The sequence below is a fragment of the Mchenga conophoros genome, linkage group LG22 (assembly GCF_057382185.1).
Source record: "Mchenga conophoros isolate Kocher_MC1m ecotype Shallow Benthic linkage group LG22, M_conophoros_male_GT1.1, whole genome shotgun sequence".
Classification (NCBI taxonomy): domain Eukaryota; kingdom Metazoa; phylum Chordata; class Actinopteri; order Cichliformes; family Cichlidae; genus Mchenga; species Mchenga conophoros.
Genome location: NC_140546.1, coordinates 15,565,787 through 15,582,086, shown reverse-complemented (window position 1 = coordinate 15,582,086; position 16,300 = coordinate 15,565,787). Strand labels below are relative to the sequence as shown.

At 39.8% G+C, this 16,300-nt stretch overlaps 2 protein-coding genes across 2 annotated transcripts; one reads left to right on the top strand and one right to left on the bottom strand.

Moving 5' to 3' along the window:
• Positions 1-176: 176 nt before the first annotated feature.
• On the bottom strand, positions 177-1,688 carry LOC146549154 (uncharacterized). Its single transcript, XM_085262780.1, has 5 exons — positions 1,536-1,688; positions 1,142-1,449; positions 614-668; positions 393-504; positions 177-286 (listed from the first exon to the last, which is right to left on the bottom strand). Exons 2-5 carry the CDS (start codon positions 1,436-1,438, stop codon positions 247-249), a joined length of 504 nt encoding a protein of 167 aa, XP_085118906.1. The 5' UTR covers positions 1,439-1,449; positions 1,536-1,688; the 3' UTR covers positions 177-246.
• A 12,195-nt stretch (positions 1,689-13,883) lies between these two features.
• ecm1a (extracellular matrix protein 1a) lies at positions 13,884-16,089 on the top strand. Its single transcript, XM_085262779.1, has 3 exons — positions 13,884-13,999; positions 14,108-14,361; positions 15,522-16,089. The coding sequence occupies exons 1-3, from the start codon at positions 13,927-13,929 to the stop codon at positions 15,723-15,725; spliced, it is 531 nt and encodes a 176-aa protein (XP_085118905.1). The 5' UTR covers positions 13,884-13,926; the 3' UTR covers positions 15,726-16,089.
• Positions 16,090-16,300: the final 211 nt, after the last annotated feature.

The window sequence follows — 16,300 nt, the reverse complement described above, 5'->3', positions numbered from 1 at the left end:
CTGCATCCAGGCAGTCCCACGCCTGCGACCACATGCTGAGCTGCTTATATGGAAACACACAGAAGGAAAACTCTGTACATCAACTATAAAAGCAGATGAAGGGGTAGACAAAGACCATATGAGAAGAAGGGTACATCATCTCTGTAAAGAACAAGGAAGAAAGGAACTACACATTTTTTTTAATAAAAGTTGATTTTATTATTATTATTTTTATTCATTAACTTTATTCTCTTTGGTCTTATTCGGCTAAGCTGTATCCTTGTTGAGGTTTATGCCACATATGTTGCTGAAAGACATAGATGCATCATAATTAATCCAGCGCTTATAACTCCTACTTTTTGCAAAGGTTTTGTATGTTTTGGAACTAGAAGAACAGAAAAATGTGGTCATACTCAGATAACTCGCTCCTCTTCACATACGCACATATTGGACTGTGTTGTACCAGTGTTTCTTTTAGAGTGTTAATCTCCTGAGTCCAGGCCTCAACCTCTGCATCCAAGGAAGCTGGATAAGAGAGAAAGAGATTAACATGCTGGACCTCAAGAGTTTTGCTAGTGTTTGACCACATGGGGGCAACATGGCGCGGATTACCTGTGTGATAAGCGTGCCTCACCTTTAGTTTCACTTTGTGTCTTTTGGATACTTTCCAGCTCTTCTTGTGCGTTTTTCTGTGGAAATGTTGCAGAAATGTTTTTAAGGTTGGGCTGGATTTATGTTACGCATTAAAAAAAACTTGTAATACTCTAAAACTACTCAATCTTAAGTGAAAAGCTCGTATTGAAATCAAAATGTGCTGAAATCAGGTGTAAATGGATGAACAAAAAAGTCTGGCCAGATGGTTTTTTTTTTTTTTTTTTTTTTTTTTTTTTTTAACGGTGGATAATTTGAAATATCTGGAAATTTCAGGATTTTAATTACAGGGTGAGTAGAAAACAAGCGGTTCAATCTTAAGCATATGTAAAGTAAATGAAAATTGTTTCCCCTCTCAGATTTAGTTCGGCACAAATATGAGGTAGCACAAAGGGGAAGTAGCGTTTCCCTATGCAGGCAGTAACGTTGGCGCTGATAAGAGATGTGTCTCTATTGACGTTTAGTGTTTGCATAATATAAAACCAGAAAAAAAACCAGGAAGACTTGTTACCATTTTTTCTTGGCATGCATCGTTTTCTGCTTTCTTCTGCTCCGTTTCTGAACTGAGTTTATTGAGTGCAGCTTCCATATCGTCCACATGTTTCTGGCCCTGAGCCAGCAGTTTTTCCACAGCGGTTTTGAAGAGGTCCTTACTTTGATAATCATCAGAAGATTTCTCTAACGCCACTTCCATTGTTTCAATCTTGCTGTCCAGAATGCGCTTCAATTGATACTGGCTCTGGACCACCATCAGCAGTCCCATGGTCAACAAGACGGATAAAATAATCACAATCCAATTAGTCTGCATTGATGCTGCTTCTGGGGAAGGACAGGTTTCTATAGTCACGCTTGAGACATTAGCAGTGCAATTAAAAGGCATTTCATTTCCTATTATCGCTTCTTACCTTATTTTTAGCCAGTATATTAAACTTTAGTTCCAGTTCTCTTCTGCTCTCTAACCTGCCACACAAACTTTGCCTGAATGGAGACCACTGCACAGAAAGCGCAAGCTGCTACTTCACGGCGGAAAGAACTTATGGTATTAATTTTCACTTCCTCGTTTGCTCTGAGAGCGATAAAGAGGGTGGGGGCCAGTGTGCTGATGAATCAAAGCTCAACTTTGCTTGTGAGGAGTTTAAACAGCTGCTGTTAAACTACTACAGAAGAGACAGGAAAATGTCAGACATGTCATTTTATTTGAATCTCAGGAACTGGAGTTTTTTTGTATGTACTTTTAGCATGCTATGTGTAATTCACTTAGTCATGGATCATCCCGTCTTCCTGGTTTGGATCTAAGCTTAACTTCAAGCATATATGGTTTGCAAAGTGGCCACATATTTTTTCATATAGGCTACGTTCACACTACAGGCGAAAGCGAATCAAATCCGATTTTTTTTTTTTTTTTTTAACCCACCCTATGCGATCCATATCCGATCATGGTATGACAGTGTGAACGGCTCAAATTCGATCTGGGTCACTCTCCTACTGTCAGCTCCAGTTGGACTGGTATTTCAGGTTTTAGGGAGGTGGAAAGACAGAAAGGCCTGCTTTGTATGCGTCTGATTGTCTTGTTTTGTTTGGCTGTCTAACAGCCAGTGTTGGTAAAGTTACTTGAACAAAAGTAATCAGTAACTAATTACTGATTACTTCCCCCAAAAAGTAATCCAGTTACTTTACTGATTACTTATTTTCAAAAGTAATTAATTACTTAGTTACTAAGTTACTTAGTTAATTTTTAAAAACACGATTTACAACCTGAATAGGTGATAAAGCGATAGATCTTTCAGCCCAATTCTACTTTTTCTGCATAATCCATCATACAAAATGTAATCAAATGGAAAAGTCTCTTTTTAAAACTTGTTTTATTAGTTTTAATCTTTTAACTTTATGCATAAAATTTAATTACATGCAACATTCTCTGACTGGAAGAAATTTGTTTAATATTTAAACCTATTTTCTGCACATTCCAGCACATAATTTTTTTTTTTGTGTGTTAACACTCACTCTTTCAAATAGATGCAAGTAAAACACAGCAGAAAATAAATAAAGTCAAAGACTAGCGGTCTTTTTGCTCTATTTTCACCTGTAAAGCAGGAGTAGGATAGGCGGAGGTTTACCCTGGTGCAGATGTGCTGCAGCGGTCAGTGGAAGAATCCGTGAGTTTCTCTGTGAATTTCCCATTAGGTCATAGCGCACTTGGTGCTTGCTTGGAAGTTTAGGGTTTTTTTGTTTTGTTTTTTCCGCTGTAAAAAGTTTTCTTCCCACGCACAACGGACACTAATGTTTTTGTCACCTTTTTATGGAATTAAACTAAGGTCAGTACTTCTACACTTTAAACGCTGCATGCTCACATTCTCTCCCGCACTCCATATATTATCCATTGTTGATCTGCACACAGCTGTTGTCACCAACTTCGCACTTGCTTACGTCACTGTCATGAGACATTCTCGCAAAAAATCACAGTTTTAGTAACGCAGCGTTCCTGCGGGAAAGTAACGGTAATCTAATTACCGTTTTTGCAATAGTAATCCCTTACTTTACTCGTTACTTGAAAAAAGTAATCTGATTACAGTAACGCGTTACTGCCCATCTCTGCTAACAGCTTGTGTAATAATCAAACTGGTAGCACAGAAAGTATTCACCATACAATGGGTCAGAGGGCCCGGTGGCACCAGCGTCCGGCAGCCTCGCCTCTGTCAGTGCGCCCCAGGGCGGCTGTGGCTACACTGTAGCTTGCCATCACCAGTGTGTGAATGTGTATAGTGTAAAGCACTTTGGGGTCCTAGGACCAAGTAAAGCACTATACAAATACAGACCATTTACCAATGTGGTATCTAGCAGTGTAAAGCGTTTTTTGTTTTTCTCCTTATGGCCAAGCAAAACGGAAATGTGGACACCAGATCCAGAAGAAAAAGCATCGCTAAATATAGCGAACAGTAGCTGTAGTATAAGAAGCTACTTGTGATTAGAGCATTTACTTTTACCTGTGGCATGGTTTTCCTACATATAAGACAAGAGCTTAATTCTTTGTTTTTCATAATGGTGTTACAGTACAACAGCACTACATCACAATGTGAGAGCAGTAAATGCTCCTCCGGATCCTTTCGAAAATAACTAAGCAGCAGTAAGGCAGTCACAAAGAGCTGTGCACATAGCTTGCACCCTCTCATTACTCTTGTGGTTGTAGACCAAAGATCACAGGGTCATTATTACATATTACATACAATATGTGACCGTAACAATGCAAAACTGCTGCCACAAAGCTACTCACATCCATATAAGGGGGCAAAAAGGGAAAGCGAGGCTCTGCAGTTTTTTTTTGTTTGTTTTTTTTTTATCCTCTTATATGACATTTGTATTGTAACGAGCAGTTGTCTAAGCATTTCACTGCATATCGTACTGTGTACGTGACAAATAAAATTTGAATTTGATTTTGAATTTGAATGATCTTTTAACATCTTTTAGTTTGTCCTTATGAACTTTCACATGTTTTTCAATCCTTTTGTTGTGAAATATTTTAAGCTAACTTTATGTCACAGGCCAAACCCATAAGCTGGAGCCCATCCCAGTCCTGTTACAGTCAACTCCAGAAAATAGATGGATGGATTCAAATAAAATGACTCGTGTGTCGTTGTGTTTGCACTGGGAGAAGCCAGAAAAGCTACCTGGAAGATGACTGGCCAATTTGTGAACTTTAGAAATTTAAGCATCCTGAATCTCACTGAATTGAAAAGCGTAGGTAAAAAGGATTTGGATATATGCCATTGTCAAGGCAATTTGTTGATTTTTTTTTATAACAATACAAGATGGAAAAGTAAGTTTTCTTTTTGCATTTTCTTAGTAAGTATGTAGTGGAGATATCAAAGACAAGCACGGCTGTGGCACTGTGACAAGAAGAGAGAGACCACATACGGACTTAGGAGTCTGTTAGATCTACTTAAATTATATAAAGAAAAAAAAATCAAACTTTAAATTTAAATATTTTTACATTTAAAGTTCTAGTTAAAAAATAGAGCCCCGCAGGGGACATGGGAGGGAAAAAAAAATTAAGACTGACTTTTGCAAGATCTCGCAAAAGTTTTTTTTTGTTTTTTTTTTCTCGCATGTCCCCTGCGGGGCTCCATACAGGGCTCCGTTAAAAAAACAAACAAAAAAACACTGAAATATTTGGGGTTTGTTTTGCTCTGTGAAATTTTCTCCTGTGACAATGTGTGAATGGGTGGATGACTGGATATGTAAAGCGCTTTGGGGTCCTTAGGGACTAGTAAAGCGCTATATAAATACAGGCCGTTTACCAATGTTGAAAACATGTCTTTTATTTTTTCAGCTCTGCTCACCTGAAGAAGAGGGTGGAGGCCAGTTTGCAGACTGAGTGAACTTCACCATCGGTAAGGATTTTAAACAGCTGCTTTTAAACCATTGCATACAAGGTAACAAAAACATCAGACAGGCAATATTTCTGACGAAGTAATCTGAGTAACTGGAGTTTTTGCACGCTCCTTTAGGCTTTGTCTAACGCACTGGTGCACATTTTTTTTGTATTCATGCATCAAGCATAAAAAAAAATCTGCTCACCTACTGACATCATTTTAACATATATGTGAATTTGACAATAAATGAAACCTTAAATACCATGACAACAATTTTAGGATTTTTTTTTTAAAGTCATACAGACATGACTTTAAGTGTGTGTGTGTGTGTGTCACAAAAAGACATTTGGTTAGTTATTTTTTTGTTGTTGTAACAGTTCTTCTTGGTATTACATCTTATGCCTGTTTATTTCCCTTAAATGGTTTCACATTTGTAGGAACTGGGCCCTGTTTCAGGAAGCCGGTTTGGAAAACTCAGAGTGAAAAACGACACTCACGGTTGAGTAACCCCGAACTGTCCAACTCGGAATATTCCGTTTCAGAAAGGCTGATAACAATTAGTTCAATCAACGCGGAGTTGCTTTAACCCCAAGTGAAGCGCGCGGACGAGGATACATAAAGCCCTGATAAGCGGAGCACAGATTAAGCGAGTCACCATGGAGACGGAGGGAAAGAAGGCGCGGTCAATGTATTTCACAGCGCTTGAGGCCGAAATTCTGATGGCAGCATATGCCGATAACATGCAAATTCCGCGGAAAAAAGTAACACAGCCACAGCTGCAAAAGCATGCATGGCAAAACATAGCCGACAGAGTCAATGCGTGAGTGTTAATTTAAACATTGATCGAGGGATTTCCACCCATTTAACACGTTATTTTATCATATGTTATTTTATTTGTTATTTTATACATTTTATTTTGTGATGTGATGTGAGCGCAGGTGCAACCCAACAGGCCCCAAACGTGCCTGGCAGCAAGTAAAAATGAAATATAAAAATATAGTCCAAACAGGTAAGGTGTAATTGTATTATGAGCCATAGTGCTTGGTCTGTTTGTCCGATGTAAATCAATTGCAGTTAGAGGCTACATTAATTTTCTTTCTGTAAGCACTTATTGAAATTATCTGAGCACATTACAAGTACATATTTGCTTACTCTGTATGCTCAAATGTGGCCCGTTATAGCCAACAGAAAAAAAGCGGAGGCCCGAAAAACAGGTGGGGGTCCTCCACCACCACCACTCACAGAGGCTGAGCAGTTGGCCCTCAGCCAAAACAGTGGGCGCCCTGTGGCCGAAGGCATCTCTGCGGGGACATCCTCTGAGGCAATAACCCCGCAAGACACAAGTGCCTACATAAGGGGTAAATTCAAAATAATACATGATGTGCATACATCCTTTCTTCACAGTCACCTTTGCAGTGCGACACATTCATTTGATAAACTCTTTACCATAATGGATTATTTTGTAGTGAAGTTATTTTCCGACTGATTTTGCCTTCCCTCAGCCTTGGTTGTCTTTGAGAGCATAATGACAATGAAGTGTAAGGTGCTTGGTATGTTTGTTAATTGCCATTTGGTCCCTTGTAAGTTATAAGTGACCTGTATAAACCTCATATTCTATCAGTTGATGGTGGTGGTGTACTGCATCTGGTGCAGCCTCCTGTTGAGCCAGACCAACATGCAGTTGTGAGTAATACTCCACAGATTATATGAGTTTACAGTAGAACAGCAATGTTGTCTATTTCTTTACTACAGGAAAATAATGAAGAAACATTGACAGCTGTTACAGAGGAGGAAGCAACAGAGACACTTTATGAGGTTTACATCTTTTAATACTTTGTGTACAGGAAACACAGGCGACCAATAAAGCCAGTTGAACAAAAAAATCAGTTTATTCTTCTTTCAACATGTTGAGGTGATGGGTCAAAAGAAATGATTGTGACATATGGTGTCTCTGACTGCTCTTCCATCTTGTATGTCCGTGGGAGGGTCAGGATGTTCATGGTTTGGATCACTGCTGATGTTTGGTTCAGAAGGACAGTGTTCTCCTCTAATTGTGGCAATGTTGTGAAGAATCACACATGCCACAATAATGTCACATGCCCTTTCTGGGGTGACCCTGAGTCTTTGCAGGCACTGGAACCGGGCCTTAAGCATTCCGATAGTCATTTCAATTCTGGCTCTTGTCCTGCAATTAGCCAGATTATATCGCTGCTGTGGGCCCGGTTCAGGGTCAGGGTAAGGGGTAAGCAAATAGGGTAAACATGGATACCCCCTATCACCAAGCAAGTAGCCAGTGAACTCTCCTAAGACAGAAGGGTACACTTCAGTTCAAATGTCCCTGAAGCAATTGGTCTTTATATATTTTAAAGTATTCTCAACTCACCATGTCCAAATTTTGTGCTCAGTGTACATTCACGGAATATTTGTGAGTCATGGACAGAGCCTGGCCGCTTGGCTTCCACATTTGTGATAATGTTGGCAGCATCACATATGATCTTCACAGTGCAGAGAACACAAATTAGCATCCATTACTATAATGAAATAATTTGTTAGTTTGACATGCTACAGGGAACTATGTACCTGTACATTAATGCTGTGGAAAGACTTCCTGTTCACATAGTCTCCTTCATTTACTGAAGGAGCAATGATTGGAATGTGAGTGCCATCTGTACAGCCAATCACGCCTGGGAACCCTGAAAATAAATGTGCAATTTAAGTAGTAGTCCAAGTATCACCACATCATACATTAAGTTTTGGTCATCCTGATACCTGCAATTTTGTGGCATCCCTCTTTGATAAATCTTGTGGGTCTGTGACCGGGGAACACCACAGACGAGTGCAGGAGACGTTTCAGTGCAACTGTAACATTCCTGACTGCCCGACAGACGGTAGCCTTGGAAACGTGCTCAGCGTCACCAATATTATACAGAAAGCTCCCGTTTGCAAGAAACCGAAGTGCAATACAAATAATATGCAATGAACTGAGAGCATGTCCGCGATGTGTCACATGCGTAATATATGGCCTGAGGATGTTATCCAAATAAATTATAGATTGTGCTGAGAAACGGTAACGTTCGCACAGAAAATCATCAGGAAATGATAAAATGTCCAAACGCGCTCTGATCACTCTCTCCCGGCGGAGAGCTCTGCGGAGAATTTGGGCTTCACGATCTACTGGCTCTTCAAGGAAGTGGCACGCCATGTCCGACACTTCCTACTGTCAGGTTTCCGACAAAGGGGCGGAGACAGTCAGGGTTAGTTGTAGTAAACCTGCTAGGGGGCAGGTTAGCTTCACGGAGTGTGTCGTCATAGTGACTCACTCAGGCTGCAGCTGAACTCGCTTTGTGAAACCGAAAACCCAGAGTTTTCGTTAACTCAGGGTATACTTACTCAGTTTTTCCACTAAACCGGCTTCCTGAAACAGGGCCCTGTTTGGCACTGGTAGAGAAGATTTGGTTTTCCATGATCACGACCCACATAAACTGCTGCAACATTTGAGTAGCAATAATCAGGCTCCAATGCTATTTAAATATAAGTTAAATGTTAAACACAAATCTCCTTTTTGTGCTTGTATTTCATATAGTCGGGAACCAAGGTTAGTTTGAAGGCTACAGTTTGCAGCCCACATATTTCATTAAACCTGCCCTTGTCAGCTCCAGTCTGACCAGAGTTTCTGGTTAAACTGAGATGGAAAGAAATGTCAACTTTGTTTGTCTGACAGTGTTGTGATCCTGGGTCTTTTGACCCAGCGTTTTGTGTTTTCTATCATTGTGATGTATTTTGGTTCTGGTTTTCTATTTCTTTGGGTTTTGGTTCTGTTCTTCCTCAGTTTAGTGTTTAGTCTTTTCTGCCTGTGTTTTCCTGTGTCAAGTCCACGTTTCTTAGTCTGTCTTTGCGTCTATGTGTTCCTGTTTTACTTTGAAAGCCCCTGTCTGATGTCAGTGCGTTTTGTTTACGTTTCTCCTACCTCGTCAGCGGTGATGTCTCCCAGGTGTGTTCCCCTCCTGTTTCCCATTCCCTGACTCCTGGTGTGTGTGTGTGTGTGTGTGTGTGCGACCTCGTGTGTGTGTGTGACCTCGTGTGTGTGTGTGCGACCTCGTCCGTCTGCGTGCGACCTCGTCCGTCTGCGTTTTTCCCCTTCGTCGTCCAGAGTGGTTTCCCTGTGTCTTTCTACGTCTCCCTGCATCTCTGTTTCATGTCTCAAGGTTTCAGGTCTGTTTTTATTTAGCTTTTCCCAGTTTAGGTTACTCCCAGTTCTGTTTTTCGCCACCCTCGCCTTTGTTGTATTAAGCACGGTCCCTCAAAGCTTCCTCACTTCAGTTGTGCTGCATCTTGGATCCTTTCACAATTCCATACGGCTCGCCTCGTGAACCGTGACAGTGACAGCAGAGACAAAATTTACCAAACAGTATGGTTTAGTGAGAGTTGGCAAAAGTACAGACATTCTGTAGAAGTATAAAAACTACTATTAAAAAATCCTATTAAAAGTTGAAGTACTGATTCAACTTTACTCATGTAAAGGTAAAAGAAATTGCAGGCTTTGAAACTTACTCAAAGTAAGAAAGTAAAAAGGAGCTCTTTGGAGCTCTTTGGATGTTTCTATTTTTAGAAATATAGAAACATCCTCTCCCCAAAGCTGTTAAACTGAAAGTAACAAGCCTGTTTTAAAAATGTAGAGTAGAAAGTACAGATACTCAAGTAAAGTAGATACCTGAAAATTGTACTTAAGTACAGTAACAAAGTATTTGTACTCTGGGTATAGGATGGTACCAAAAAATAGTGGAACATCTTTTTTAGCATGAAATTTGGGTACCTGTTGGGTGGCAGGAAAAGTATGGAAACAGCACTAAAGGTTACCTATGATGACTCATTTCTGTGTTCATTAGATCAGAGATTGCAATATGCTGTAGGAATTATAGGTACTGCAGTGCAGTGGTTTGAATCGTATCTACATATCTATCAAACTCCAACTTGCTCATGTAAATGCGGAGTTGTCCTCACGCACTAAGATAAATTATGGAGTTCCGCAGGGTTGTGTGATGGGACAACTTCTGTCTACATTATACAATCCATTAGGCAGCATCATTAGAAGGGATAGTATACATTTTCACTTCTATGCAGATGACACCCAGCTGCTCACCAGATAACACGCACACAATTAGTTAAACTGCAGGAATGTCTTAAAGATATAAAGACCTGGATGGCCTCTAATTTTCTGATTCTAAATTCACATGTAACAGAGGTTATTGTACTGTCCTAAAAATCCTAGAAACATGGCATCTAATCACTTAATCTGGATAGCATTATGTTGGCCTCCAGTAACACTTTGAGGAATCTTGGTTTTTGACCAGGATATGTCCTTCAATGTGACAGACTGCTTTCTTGCATTTACACAAGGTCACTAAAATTACAAACATCCTGTCTCTAACACTCAACAGTGCTCAGTGGATGATCAAAGTAGATAAGGGTGATGACACCAGAGTGAGTAAAATATGACAATACCCTTAATCTTCTCTAAAACTGACTTCATACTTGCTCTTACATAGATGGAAGGGCAATTGCTGAGAAGACTGTAATATAAACAGAAATGTTTCTGTGATGAACTCGCGATCAACGACTCTTCTAGTTATCCTTCGGTTAAAAATAAATGAATAAGCTGACCATGAGTGTCCGTGAAGTAGTCTACGTGATATGCTGAGCATGTGGGAGATTTGAAAATGTAGACATAACACCACAAGACCTGAAACAAGCACTGCTTGCATCTGTTCATGGCACACGTGCTGGAAATGCACTCAACAATGGCTGTTGCACTGCTCTTGGTTGCCCCGGTGATGAGTGGTGTAAGAGGCAAGAGTGATAGACTGGCATCGTTCACCAAAGTCTCTGGGTTTTAATTTGAATTTTTCTGACTCAAACGGATCAGGTGATGACTGAGTACAACTTCAGAATATTTTTGTGGACTCTAAATATGATTTTAAAAAAAAGTATCAGGAAGCATTTCTTGATATATGCTCAATCATTGGGGAAACCTGTATTCAGCTGAGACTGAGGAAGTCACTTGGATGAGTGATGAAATGTTTCTCCCACTGAAAATGCTACACCGTAATGAGCAGACTTTTTGTATCAGGAAGCATAAGTCAAGCTCTCTCTGTAGTTCTCTCTGTACACAGCACATAATTTGATGTCTGTCTTTTGGGTGTAAATTTGTGATGAACTTTAGTAACACTGCCCTCACTGTGCCCTGATGTCAGAGGCTGACACAGGAGGCAGGAAAGTACTGCGTACCACTCAGGAAATCGGGTAATCTTAACTTTTTGAAAGCTAAATATCTCTAATCTAATACAACTGGGCAACCTTGGAGCTCAAGATAACTAAATGAACTTAAACATGCACCATCAAAATATATGAAAACTCAAAACGCTTGGTAAAGCGACCAAGGATCGTGACATCTTGTGGCTGTGTATGGTTAAATGACACCAAACAAGCATCAGTTACAGAATAAGCTGTTTGGCATTTGCATTATTAACCTATCCCAGCTGCCATAGGACAAGAGCATTAAGAGAATTTGAGTTTCTCAAAAAAGCTTAAAATATGAGTACCAAACAAACACTAAAATGACATTAATTCTTTTACAGTACATTATATAAAAAGCCACTAAATTAATCATAAAAACACTAATTTTTAAGAGTGTTTAAGGATCACAGAACAGACCAATAAAATGCTGACAGACACTTATTGATTTGGCTGAAAGAAACCACCACCCATTAGCTGTCAGTCAACAGCAGACAACAAATGAATGCACGACAGTTAAATAAAAGTGGGAAACCATGTTCAGCATTCTCCCGGACTGATAACAGTATTTCAAAACAGGTTTGGGGGAGTTGACCGTAAGCAGTGTGCAGTCTGGAAAAACTGGAAAAACTTTTGATAAACCACGTTACTCCCAAGCTTTGACCAGTCAGCAAAGATAAGAGGAAAAATCATTTTCTACTTTATGGTTAATTAAAAAGTGGCTCGATGACATAAAAACTAAGCACTCATTTTTAATGTTTACATTCTTCTCTGTTTATTACAGTTTACTGAAACTAAATTACAACTATGGTATGTGTGGGGGGGGGGGGAAACAATGAGTGAACTGCCTTCACAAAGTTGCAGTATCTATTCCACACTTCTTAAATCTGACCACTGCTTCCCATATGAAACAAAACACCATAACTAATGCTAAATGTTATGACGTGCGGTGTACAGACGAGGATCCAAATGCAGAACAATACGGTGGATAAAGTTAAATAAGTCTACATAAAGCACATAAGTAGCATCAATGGAGACCATCAACAAACAATCTAACAAGGTCAAACACAGAGATTGGACGACTATTTATACAAACCGGGCTGATCAGGGAGAGGAGGGCAGGAAACAACTGACACAGGACTTTTTCTCCAAAACAACCTGTGGGAGACATGAGTACGAAAACTAAACAACACGCATGAGATGAGGAATCAGTCTGAGACAGAGGGAGGCATACCACAAACACAGGGGAGGGTACGTCTGCTAAATAATAATAAAGTAAAGAGTTATGTTAGATCACAGATGTGCCAGCCCTCATTTCTTTGTGTTGTGGTTCTAAAGATCCAAATGTTCTTTATTGGACGTTTAACTCCTTTTTCACCCGTTTTCAGTCCAGTGTTTGTGCCCGATCATTTTCACAGGACTGTTATTTTGTTGAACTGCACATATAGTAGAATAAGGCGACAACAAGGCAGGCTGTTTGTACTGCAAGTTTATTTAAATGGCAGTAAATCATTTTTCCTAATGTGCAAGTTATTTTTGGCAGTGTGAGAGTAATTTAAAAAATTGCATAACTATAGGTAAAGGAGACACTCCTTTTCTGTACACTCCTTTCAAGAAGTTGTGTTTGAACAATGATTACGAAAGAAGGAAAAGGTTAGGCTTGGCTCCATAAAGCCTGCAGAGTTTCATTGGATTGATATTTTTTTCTTTAAGCTGTAAAAGGAGAACAGTCCTCGTCACATTTATGGTAAAATAAAAGGACAGCTGAATAATAAAGCATACGTCATGCACATCAACATTATAAATATTAAGTAAAGGTGTAAAAAGAAAGTACAGCGTATTTATAAGACTGTATTTACCATGAAATTGTACACTGGTTAAAATTACTTATTATAATAACTTATTTGTTAAAAACCTGACTTGGTACCCCCTTTCATCTATTGTGCCTGGCTGCATTAAATAATAAAGATGTCCGTTCCAAGTACTGACTTTCCTGCTTGCTAAAATTGTACAAATTTCTGTATTTTCTCTTATGTTTGCACCTTTCAATAAATCACTGCACCCATGTCCCATTTTCCTACCAAAATATAAAGAAATGAGGGGTAGCTCAAGACTCTGCACAGCACTTGATCTGTTTTTGACATGTCATAGCAGACAAAAGTTGTAAGTAATATGAATACAAACTCTATTCCTTAAAGCCTCTTCAGTCTCTTATGCTGTTCTGCTCTATTTATAGAACAGAGCCATTGCTGATGTTTGGAGGAAAGTCTGACGGTCAAAGGATCTGCCCCCCCCCCCCCCCCCCCCCAAACTCTGTTATTGCTAATGATGGTATTATGTCTAAGTTTGGACTGATTTCATCCTAAGTGAATGCTGACTGTGTAGCCCGACCTTGCACGCATCAGCAGATATCCCTAAAGTTCAAACTCATTTTGTTTTTATCTCAGCAGCCTCCAGTATTATTACACCACCTCATTCCCTCATATCGTCTCCCTCCCCAATGTGCACCGGTCACTTCCAAGCATTTCACGCCCACAAATCCTGGCTCTCCCATATAAGCTGGCTGAGCATCCTCTCTCAATACATTCACAGAAGCCTCTTCAGTATTCGATTTCCATCACACCGCCATCCAGCCATGACTTCACCTGGGCGCCTTGCAGGACTTTGCATAATTGCTCTGGTGCTGTTTTATAGTGCACATCTGGGAGGTAAATAGATTTATAGATTTTTTTTTTTTTTAAAGAATATATACATTATGCATTCTTCAAACTGTAGTGCTTTGAACCTTTCCATTTCTTCTTGTTGGATTTCCTCAGAGACCAAGAAGAACTCTCGCAAAGAGCCCAACGTCCCGTTCCCCCCTGCCCGTCCCACCACTCACAATCTGGCTGCCATTTGTCATCAGGGTAGAGGTCGCCCCAGGTACCCTCCCAGTTTCTTCCCCAAATCCGGGTCCAGCCACTTCCGACGCCGTGGACATGCCATGAACCGCCTAGAGTCGTGGTTCAGAGTGTGCTGCAGTGGACACCTAGAGCAGAGCAGCCAGATCCTCTGCTGCGCCCAACAAGCGGTGAGTCTCTGAGTGTTTGGGACCGAAGTAAACTTGAAAACACTTAGCATATCATTAGGGAGAGTTCTGCTATTATTTACTATTTATACAGTTAGTAGGGAATTAATAATACTCTTTTTTTTTTTTTTTTTTTTTTTTTTTTTACGCTTCATTGTCTTAAAATTTATGGACTGTCCAAGAGGCTTTGGTTTTCAAAACTATAAATTCATACAAATTAGTATAATTTTAAAGAACACGACACAGTAAAGCATTTTATACCTGCATTTTTGTCCCCTTCACTGCTGAAGCCAGCAGTTTCCAATCACTTTTATGTAAATTGGTGAGTGACAGTTGGTTGTGCCAACAACATGAGGATGAAAATACTTCATCTAACTTCAAAACTATTGAAGAAATACTTGGTCAGATGACATGCAAGCTAATCTGGAAGCTGCAGTGGGTTTACGCTCCTGAAAAAGCTTTGGCTGCTTCAGGTACTTCAGCGATCTGTACTTCCAGTTTAATTCTCAGTTACTCCTTTGACTTAAACAAGCAGGGACTGTTGTGTGGGGCCAGGCTAATAAAGCATAAAATTATTTTTAACAGAACTGAGTTCAGCTTATTGATGTGGGCACCCTCAAGAGAGCGAGTTTCTAATCTTGCCCCTTAGAAAAATGAATTGCCCACCTGTGTTTTAGATCAGCCTTCTTCTAAGCTGGCAGCTCATCACAAATGGATGTCTTCAGTAGTGGGTGTGTGAAGCTGCTGACCGGAGTAGAAACGTACAACAACCTCCCTCGCCAACTTCTTTTAAACTTTGGCCGTAATTGTTAGAAGCATCCAGCTTCGACAGCTACAACAGAAAATAAAGACAAATTGCATTTTATTTATCAATGTAAATGAATTTGATCAAAAATAAAAATGACAAGATGATTTTCAGTTATAATACAAGCTTTAAAACCTTTTTTATGTTCAAGCATTTTTTATCTTGAAATGTGCTATACAAATTAAATTTTACTTGACCTTTACTTTTAAAGTTCTCTAAAATAATTATGCAGATGGAAGATAAAAAGAAAATATTGACTGATGCTGAGTGAATCGCCGTGAGCTGCACCCCCCCCCCCCCCCCCCCCCCCCCCAGCTAATGTGACGATACTGTGTGACATGACTCTTCTTTCTTACAGTGGAAAAACGCCCTGTCTCTGTTCTGTGTGGAAGAGTACTCCACCATGACCCTCCCGTACGAGTGCTGTGAGAACACTGGAGAAGCCCGCTGGTCATGCTTCGACAGTGAGCTGCCAAACCCAAACTACACCTCAAAACCAGGCTACAATGCCCCTGAAATCCCAGAGGAGCCTGGATTCACGTTTGATCCAAATACCTGCTAGAGATCGAAAATAATAACTTTCCACTCTTTCACATTCCTATAGGGAGATAGTATTGAAGAAACACTTGCAAACCTCTATCAGACAATGCTATCTAAATCTTGTCTTTGTCACGTACAGCTGCTTCCTGATGCGGACAGGACATACTGGTTTGGATTACACTATCTAAGGACAATTAGAGTCCCATCTAGCCTTGTTATCAGCTCAGCATTTTAACTAATCTTTGCCATATTAATAGGAAACACATTTTTAAAATGCAACTCGGTGCTTAATTTTATAAGGCTCACAGAATGTGTCTGGCTTAAATGTTGTAATTTCTGACATGTAGTGTTTTTAGAGAGAAAATTAAACGCACTCCGCAAAGAGACTGATGTGGTTTTTGTTACCATGAAGGTCTGTTATAAGGTTGATATATCGCCTTCAAAAATCAATCTTTTTAACATCCAGTCACAAATCTGTAGAATTATTTTTGAAAAAATACATATGACGTAAAGGTCTCCACCAGGGGTCACAGTTGGCTGGATTATCAGCATGTGTGGCTGTAACATGTTGTTGATGGGTAATAAAGGTTTCAGTGT

What these genes read in the sequence shown, in the direction of transcription:
- LOC146549154 (XM_085262780.1), bottom strand. Translation starts at nt 1,438, where the DNA reads ATGCAGACTAATTGGATTGTGATTATTTTATCCGTCTTGTTGACCATG. An exon ending in ATGCATGCCAAGAAAAAATG is followed by an intron (nt 669 to 1,141) that starts GTAACAAGTCTT and finishes ACATTTCCACAG; the next exon opens with AAAAACGCACAAGAAGAGCT. An exon ending in AAGAGGAGCGAGTTATCTGA is followed by an intron (nt 287 to 392) that starts GTATGACCACAT and finishes TATGTCTTTCAG; the next exon opens with CAACATATGTGGCATAAACC.
- ecm1a (XM_085262779.1), top strand. Translation starts at nt 13,927, where the DNA reads ATGACTTCACCTGGGCGCCTTGCAGGACTTTGCATAATTGCTCTGGTG. An exon ending in TTATAGTGCACATCTGGGAG is followed by an intron (nt 14,000 to 14,107) that starts GTAAATAGATTT and finishes GGATTTCCTCAG; the next exon opens with AGACCAAGAAGAACTCTCGC. An exon ending in TCTGCTGCGCCCAACAAGCG is followed by an intron (nt 14,362 to 15,521) that starts GTGAGTCTCTGA and finishes TCTTTCTTACAG; the next exon opens with TGGAAAAACGCCCTGTCTCT.